Source organism: Nelusetta ayraudi, unplaced genomic scaffold (genome assembly GCF_046127955.1).
Source record: "Nelusetta ayraudi isolate G7.1 ecotype Tasmania unplaced genomic scaffold, CSIRO-AGI_Nayr_v1 ptg000001l, whole genome shotgun sequence".
Taxonomy (NCBI): Eukaryota; Metazoa; Chordata; class Actinopteri; order Tetraodontiformes; family Monacanthidae; genus Nelusetta; species Nelusetta ayraudi.
The window spans coordinates 55,001-64,848 of NW_027466051.1; the positions used below are offsets into that span (position 1 = coordinate 55,001).

The 9,848-nt window shown below is 40.5% G+C and overlaps 1 protein-coding gene across 2 annotated transcripts in view; it reads right to left on the bottom strand.

Moving 5' to 3' along the window:
* Positions 1-355, bottom strand: part of LOC142889847 (alpha-aspartyl dipeptidase) — a 6,220-nt gene extending 5,865 nt beyond the window's left edge. The window contains exon 1 of one of the 2 annotated variants that reach the window (XR_012928467.1): positions 189-355. Coding sequence is in view for 1 of the 2 variants with exons in the window: in XM_076032457.1 (XP_075888572.1) it covers positions 189-283 (95 nt within the window). In the remaining variant the exon portion in view is untranslated. The remainder of the gene's footprint in view (positions 1-188) is intronic. The other variant, XM_076032457.1, reaches the window with a different exon arrangement.
* Positions 356-9,848: the final 9,493 nt, after the last annotated feature.

The window sequence follows — 9,848 nt, forward strand, 5'->3', positions numbered from 1 at the left end:
CCACTTGGACGCATCGTTAAAACATTAGAAACATTCAATAAACTTCCAAACTAAACCGCAGAACTTTGGATCAGCTGACTGAGAGTCACGTGAGTTCCGCGGGCCGTGACGTCAAACCCCAAAACGGCGTTAAGGAGGTTGTGGGTCAGGTTGCCAAACCGGACCCGACCGGACGGGATCGGACTCACCTGCCGAAGAAGGCGCTGACGCAGGACTGGCAGTGGTCCAGGTATCCGCTACCGTGCAGCGTCGAGTTGGACACCAGCAGCAGCCTGCGAGGCATCACGAGCTGCTCAAGTCCTGCAAGATATGACTGCAAGGGATCTCATAGCCTTACGTTATCTGTTTAACTGACGGGAGCAAAGTCAGCGTAAACCACTCTCACTTCCGGTCCGGGCCTCCAAAATAAAAATAAAAAGCGTCAGAAATAAAAATAAAAAGCGTCAGATTGTTTGGGAAACAAACAATCTGACGATATATATATATATATATATATATATATATATATATATATATATATATATATATATATATATATATATATATATATACATATATATATATATATATATATGTATATACATACATATATATATATATATATATATATATATATATATATATATATATATATATATACATACATATATATATATATATATATATATATATATATATATATATATATATATATATATATACATATATATATATATATATATATATATATACATATATATATACATATATATATATATATATATATATATATACATATATATATATATATATACATATATATACATATATATATATATATATATATATATATATATATATATATATATATATATATATATATATATATATATATATATATATATATATATATATATATATATATATATATATGTATATATATATACATATATATATATATATATATATATATATATATATATATATATATATATATATATACTTTATGACATATTTTTTTTATTATTGTGACGGTTTATACGAAATAATGTCCCGCGTGGAACCGACTTCTGGGGACCGACAAAAACAATGACGTCACATTCGACTCATCGTCTTGTTTTGTGACTTATTGAGATTTCTTGTCCAGGAGCGTGATAACAAAGTCCTCCAGCAGGTGGCAGCATATCACCAACATCTCAGCGCACACGTTTCAGCTGTAGGTACAGAATGTGTCCGGGGCTGTGGAATGTGTCCGGGCTCCTACAGCAACTCTATTAGGACAAACTACATCTCGGTTTGTCCAGAGCGCGGATTTGTACGGCAACTCTTTTAAGACAAACGACATTGCGGTCGGTAATTGAATGAATTAATCGAAAAAGCGGGAAACTATGTAAATAAAAATAGAGCGAATAATGGAGAGTGAGACAGTGGAGAATGACATGTTCTACACTGAATTAAAACACTACATTTTACACAATACATATCACACACACACACTATTAAATCCAATAATGTGGACAGCAGAAAAAGGGTATTCGGAGATAGTCAAAAAAGTACTTGATCAATGGTAAGTAATCTTTAGATTTTATTTTCTCTTGAACAAAATGCAGTTAAATTTAATGAAACTAGCTGCAGTCGCATGTTACCTGAGTGCCATGACAACGCAGGTCATTTCGGCGCAAGGAGAACCCAGGAAAAGGTTTCTGCATCATATCACTAATGTTGTATTGCTCTGTAATGTATGTACAGGCAAATTCACGTATTAGCAAATAAAAATGTTAAAAAGAATAATACAAATGCTTTCTTAATACTTTTCTTTGAATTGATTTTTTTTTTTATTGATTTCGTTAATGCACTTTGTTTTTTTAAATTGACTTTAGATTCAATCAAATTACAGATTACAGTGAAGAGCATAGTCATATACTTGTTTGTCACACACACACACATTTTCTACTGTGTATATACATGTACTTATGTATATATATATATATATATATATATATACATATACATATTTAGTTAGTTAGTTAGTTAGTTAGTAGTGTAGTATAGTAAAGCGCGGTAGTTACACTACCGCGCTTTACTATACTACACTGATGTAGTTTGTCGTAATCGAGTTGCCGTATGTGGCCGGGCGTCTGGCGACTGCCGATGACATCACATACGGCAACTCTACAATGTCAAACTGCATCACGGTAGAACGACCAGACGGAAAAACGAACTACTAGTTTGTTCGTTCGTTCGTACCTCTATTGTATATAACACGATCATAGATGTATTTACTACCGCAATGTAGTTTGTCCTAATAGAGTTCCCTTAGGAGACCGGACACATTCCACAGCCCCGGACACATTCTGTACCTACACCGCCCCCAAATCCCTCTGGTGTTGTCACAACGGGCTGTGATCGAGACGAAACTCCTCCGTCATCATCATCATCATCATCATCATCATCATCATCATCAATAGTAGTAGTAGTAGTAGTAGTGTTGCCACCCGTCCCGTTTTTCCCAGAATTGTTCTCTTTTTTCACCACCTGTCCTGGGAAAAATAAAATCTCTCCCGGGACACAATTTGTCCCGTTATTTAGGGAAAATGACAAAACCTCATTTGATTTCTGCCTGTGGTCTACTCCCGTAAAATACGCGATTGTCCCATATTTGGCAACTAAAAAACCTGTCCCGTAATGAACTGATACAGGACGCACTTCACTTTGTCCCGTATATTTCGGTGACAGCCCCCCGTCGACAGACTTGAGACATCTCCCCCCCCGTCAACAGACTAAAATGTTTTGTGAATAATTTCTTTGACTGAATCAACCAAAATAGCCTTTGTGAGTCATGTGATCACCGCCGAGCTACTGTTGTATGTTTGTTGTTCTGAGTGGAAACAAGCTTGCTGCAGCTGGGTAGGGCTACAGCCACATCTGGATGAAAAACATATGTACGCATATGGAGCAATGTTGATTGTCAAGGCAGATTTGCGACGGTGACACTTTATGCAGCATGTATAAGGCTTTGCAGTTAATCAGGAAAAACCCTAAGCTTGTTGAATGTTGAGATCTATGTCGTAAGAAAGTTGTATGTTGAAAGCAGTAATAAAGCTGAGTTAAACAGAGAGAAGCCTTCCCTCAATCATTCTATTGTCTGTCAGATGTATTTCAACACACAAAGAAACAAAGACAGAAGACAACGTGACATGGCGAAGTTTAACACCCTAGCAAACGTTTCGTTTGATAAGCCGATGAAATGGCCAGACTGGAAATGGCACTTTGGTAAGTGCTCATGAGTCCAGGTAGTGGTCAATAAAGACAAGGCAGAGACGGTGCTCACTCAAACACAGGGCACTGTTCTATAAATGCTGAGTGTGCGATCACTCAATAAAGGGCACTGTTTTTACTCATATGGAATTATATTTGACTCACTATATTGAGCGAGTAATTATATATTCTAAGCACACAATTAGAAATTTTGAGCACATAAAATATATATTTTGCAAGCACATCAATTATATTTCAAAATGAAATTACACTTGAGCAAACAAAAATCGATTCTGTGCTCCATAAATGTCTTTGCATGTTTTTTTTTTCGTAATGTTCTCTCACAAACCATTCCATGGTGCAGAAACAGCCCGCTGCGCTCGCTCAACCTCTTTTTCTCTCTCCACACGCTCGGGTTGTCCTCTCTGCCCACTCAACTTGACACTCATGTTACAATTGTGCCACAAAACCAACCAATCAGAGATTTAGAGTCATGATACACTTGATTCAGCAGCCAGAAACCTTGTGTCTATCCTACTCGACACTTTGACCCCAAACGGCTCAACAAGGCCCACCAGGCAGGAGACAGAGCAGGCCGCCCCGGCCCCTAGAAATGTAACTGTGCAGCAAGAAATTACAAGGTTTGTTATTCAAGCCACACATCATTGTCATTTGCAGGGCCGTGCAGAGACCATTAGAGGGGCAGGTGCCCCAACATAATTTATAGTATAACCACCAACAGCTTTATAATTGGCTCTGACTGTGACAGACCTCAATGGGGAAGGGGGAACAGTGAATAGAAAAAAATCTACATGGACAGGAGCACCCATATTTGTAAGCAAGTGAGGAAATAAGGGAGAGACCAACTACACCACACCACAGAGTAGCATTAATCCTCCTGACTTGCTGCTCAGCCTACATTTTCTGTGGGCTGTGACTCTCTCAATCCGTCTCACTGCAGCCTCTGTCTTTTGACTCTCAGGACAGCCTTCTCCAACACTCTGGCTGTGACTCACTCTCTGCCTCTCTTCTTCCTTCCAACTCTTTATCTAACTTTTCCTTCTGAATTTGTTCATCTGAGAACAAACCACATCAGATGTTCACTGTGGAACCATCATCACACAAAAATAGTCTTATTTAAACTATTATTTATTTATACATACTTCACAGCTCTTGCACCTAATAATTAATATGACATTTATAAAAACTGGGTCTTTTTTTTCCAGTATTTTATTTTCAGAATTTTCAGATGTATATTTATACAACACAAGTAAGAAACAAACACAGACAACACTAAAAAAAATAAATAATAATAATAATAATAATTTACTCACAAACAAAAGGAAACAAAAAGCAGAACCACAGAGCTGCCAGATACAAGAAAAGTGTTAAGTCTACATAAAAGTTGCGAAGCCATAGCAGCAGCAGCTGACCAATGAAGCCATGGTGGGTGGATGAAGCTGATGGTTGCTCTGATCAGCAGCAGGTGAGGTGGCTGGGAGATGCAGCAGGTGATGGTGGTGATGGCGAATTCAGGCCTGCAGAGAGCGACAGAGGGAGGGAGAGATAGAACAAAACAAACACAAGAAACACAGTACAACTAAAACAAGAAGTGGAACGTAACATTCACCTTGGAACTGTGGAAGCGTATCCTTTCCATCTGGATAATGTTTGTCATTTTGTTGAGCCATTTTCTGAAGCACGTAGGGTCAGGGGTTCTCCAGACCAGGAGAATCATTTTCTTTGCAGCAACCACACCAAGCATTAGCGCCTTACGTATCACAGACAGATAACTGCAAGAAGCATCCAAACAGAGCCAGCTCTGGGTCAGGATGTCAATGACTAAGTCATATACCACACTAAACCATTGAGATATTTCACACGACCAGAAAGGATGTGATAGAGAGCCCTCAGCAACCCTACATCTATCACACAGTGGAGAAACTGATGGGTAAAATCTATGCAATTTAAGCTTTGAATAGTGAAGTCTATGGATGACTTTGAACTGAATCAGTTTGTATGTGACATTGATGGAGCATTTATGAATTCCCTTCAAGGCTGCAGTCCAGGTATATAGAGACACATCGAGCTGTAGTTCGTTCGACCAAGCCTCTTCTGAGATGATGCATGGATGCAGAGGTGGAGAACAGTGTTACAAAGCAGGATATTAGGTGCCTGGAGTCAGGAGGAAGCAGCATTAGATCATAAAAAGGGCAACTTGTTGTCATCAGTATAGTTAAGTTTGAATAAATTCTTAGGATAAGGGGGTATTTCAAGCCCTTGGTATGTGAAGTGATCAAGAAAGTGTTGGTCTAAACTGTCTGTTAGGGGCATGAACTCGCTTTTCCCACAATTGATTGTATAGCCAGAGAGTTTGCCAAAGTAATCAATAAGGTCAAGTAAAGGGGGAATAGACACCACCGGGTCCGCCAGATATAGTAAAGTGTTGTCTATGTAAAGCCCCACACGACTCTCTATGTTCCCTATCTTAATGCCCTTGATAAGGGGATGACTCCTGACCCCTATTGCAAGAGGATCCAGAAAACATGTCAAAGAATAGAGGTGACAAGGGGTCGCCTTGTCTGATTCCGCGGTGTAACTTAAAGGGTTTAGATTTTTCACTGTTGGTGAGGATGGAGGATTTTGGCCAAGATATAACATCTTAACCCAAGTAATAAAAGCATCCCCAATTCCAAACCTTCAAAGTGATTCAAACATAAAAGGCCACTCTATTTGGTTGAAAATTTTGGGAGCGTCTAGGGCCAAAACAGCAGCTCTAGGGTCATCTGGATTGTCAGGTGTTGGTGGACTCAAATGCACGACAACCACTGATGCAGTTTAAGAGGTTTATTGAAACGGGGAGGTCGGGCAGTCCAGGGTCGAGAACCAGTGCACGCGGTGGGGGAGGCAAGCGAGATCGGCGTCGGGGACGGGCGGAGGTTGATAACAGCGAAAGGATCCAGACAGGGCAGACGATGGACATAGTCAGAGCCGAGCAGGGTCGTTACCGGGAATCGGTCCGAGGACGAGGCGGGGGCAAGGTCGGAGGCGGGCTGTTGTCAACCGGGGAACGAAGGAGCACAACAAGGAGACAGGCGCTGGAGAGCCGAGCAGGGTCGTTACTGGGGAATCGGTCCGAGGATGAGGCGGGGGCAAGGTCGGAGGCGGGCTGTTGTCAACCGGGGAACGAAGGAGCACAACAAGGAGACAGGTGCTGGACTACTGGTGCAATGCAAAACAGATGGCAACGGGGGATCACGGGAGACTGGTTAATAAAGGCAGTGCAGATCAAAGGCGAAGATTGTTGGCTATGGAGACCGTGACATGGATGGTCAGTGTATAAGTTGTTAAGTAGCCAAAAGTGTTTTTGTTTGACCTTTAGAAGACGTTTATTAATGGTTTGACTGAGAATCTGATTATATTCACATTTTAAATTCAAAATCTTTTTGTAATCCTCTTGTGATAGGGAGACCCGATAGGCATGTTCAAGGGTTGGAAGTGCATTTTCAATTTCAACCAAACAAAGGCGCTGTTTCCTCTTTTTTGCTGTCTGGTTCACAACGTTAGGCAATGGCATGGATACTATGAACGTGAAAAAATAGTACTCTGGGACACCCAAAGACAGAGGTTGACATTGACAAGCAATTGAAAAAAGTTGGGCAGCTCTGGACAACAATAAACAGTAGAGATAAACCCAACAGACCGCGTCTAGTCACCTCCAGTGTCCTGTTGCAAGATGCCGATGTACTTCATTGCATCCCCGGGAGAGGTGAATACCTTCTGGAGCCCGTTGTGATGAACGTGAAGCCTGGCCGGAAACCGGAAACCGTGCTTAATCTTCATCTTAATCTTCATCTCCCGCAGGACTGCCATAACATCACGGACACCACGTTGTGGGTGTCCCATTTCTCTACAACCTTTCCAGCAGGTGCTATGGTGTTTTTAGTGTTTTGGTCTATGTAGGAGGCGCTATTGAGCAGATACACTTCTGATCATAAGTTTTAGGTCACTGACTGATGAAATAATCTACTGGAATACTTCAAGAACATTACATGTGCAGGTAAATCAATCAGGATGTGCTGAACACATTATGGGATGGCTTTGACAGTTGTTGCCTACAATGTCTAAATTGAATGTGATTTTAGAGAATGAATATCAAGTGTGCACTATATGAAGAACATATACAGAAGTTGCTAGCTTTAAATTTGCTTGAAAAAACAAAACAAAAAAAAAACATAAACCATAAAAGCGGAAACCAAGCATCATGGGTTATGGCTCCTTAAAACAGCCATGTGCGTGCGTATTCCAGCGATGTAAAGAAGGTGCTGTTTGTCCCCTATGCCCTCCATAACTGGGACGCCTACACCAAGACTGCCAGGGAAAAGTTCCAGTCTCTGGGTCTGTTCACCTCACTCCCTGTCTGTCTGGTGACTTTAATTCCTGTCTGTTTCCTGTTTTTCCTCTTGACACGGTGACTGTGTGCGTGTGTCCACCTTCTGTTAGCTTAGCACCGTCTACTAGCTTAACTTTGCACGCTTTGATTTCTCTCACTTTTAGTTAGACATTGGAAGTAGTTTTCATTCAACACTGAAATGTTCATATACTTGTTAAGCACGTGTAGTATCTGAACTACTGATGACCTTGCTGTATTTCTCCACATAAGGCGTTATTGTTCCTTCACATCGTCTGGTGCGGATGTGACCAGTCCAGTACATTTCACAGGCTTGCAGTTCCTTTGACAGGAAACGTTGAGGCCCCTTGCGGGGAACAGAGGGGTTTTCTATGGGATACATACTCCCCTCCCCGACATCCGTTTTCAATTATCTCGTATTGTGGGGTATAAAAAGCGATGTTAACATTAGATCATTGGAGTTGTCCACATCTGACTACGAGACCTCGCTCAGGCAAAATCTGGATGCCTGACTGATATCTGACTTGCTTTCTAATAAATCTTTCTATACAACCAAGTCGGTGTCAACGGAGACTCCTTCAACATGTACACATCTCGGATCCACCTGAAGAATTCACCACACACGTCTTGACTGATTTTAGTGCACTCATACTGATTGCAGAGCATTCAAGATCATTATTGCATAAAACTGGTTACAATGGAGTTCATTACAGAAATTAGTAAGTAACATAAAACTTTTGAACGGTAGTGTATGTCCAGTTTTTTTTTTAAAAATTCAATTTTTCATCAGTTCTGATTAGTCAGTAAGTCATAGTAGTAAGTAGAAAGCCTGGCCCTAGTAGTAAGTCATGGGATGTGGTTAATTAAGACCAAGTTATATTAACGTTGGCTAACAAACAGGAACTCATGAAATCTATCAGGAAAACAACAGAAACAACATACAGCAGAGTTAAAAACTTACTGTATCATCTTCCACAGATGCTTGGGGTACAAAGAACTGTGACACTGTCTGGGTCTTGCTCGCTTGACTTCACGGGAATGTTGTTCTCTTGAAGCATGCTATCGCACGTCTGAGGCGACCGTTCGCCACTGATAACACTCGCCGACAAAGTTTACAGTGTGCTTTGTAAGCATTTTCACTGACAGCATTAAGCCAAGCATTTGAATATTCACACTCTTGCCGGTATTTCTTCATCCGCTTTCGCTGCACACGAACGGGGTATCGGGAGGAGCCTCAGCCATTTTCGTTAGCTACTGAAAAGAACAAGCGGTAATTCATAGCCTACTGTACGCAAACTACGCAGCAAGACCGTAGTTGTTGTGAATGGGTTGCGCAATGGTGTTGCCTAAAGTTACATAGATTACGGTTTTGAACGAAAACTATGGAAACGACGTGAGTTTGCAAAGCTACGTTCAAGACAACTCAGAAATACGGGACAAACCTCGTCCTGTATTGATTCAAAACGGAACGCACACTTTTATTGTCAAATATGCGACAATTGTATATTTTAAGGAACGATTTGTAACTTTAGCCAGCACACACATACAAAAAAAAGGCCAGACAAAAAGGCACTTTTGGTCATGAAGTAGAAAGGGGCAGGTGCTCAAGCAGACTCTGCCCCCCCCTCTGCACGTGCATGGTCATTTGTACTGGCGAAAAAACGTTTTCTTGTTAGATCTAGGTAATTACCGGTAAGATGATTCAAATGTGCATTTTGAACTCTCAGACAGGAGTTTGGTTTGTTATTATATTGGAGACATGTATACATGTTATTTACAATTTGAATGCAACACTTACTAAACTCACAGTTATATTTTAATCCACAAATCTTTTCCAGAATATTTTAAGTCTAACTTTAATCGATGTAAATAGGTGTTTGACTGCCACCATACATCTTATGAAGAAAATTGCTCTTACTTTTTATCTGCTGCCAAAAATACATTCCACAAACCGTTACCAGTAAAGGAGCTTGAACTCCTTCAGGCGGACATAGGGGGAGCAATGGGAACGTTCCTGAAGATGGTGACCACACAGAGGTACAGCTATCAGTCCAGTTGTTTAACTTATAATTAAAGCTATTTGTTGTACTTTATCTTAAGTTGTGTGCACTGTCATCTCGCTATCTCTGCCCCCTCTTTCTCTTTCTCTCTTCTTCTCTGTCTCCCCCCTTTATTATCAAAAACGATTTCAAGGCTCCTG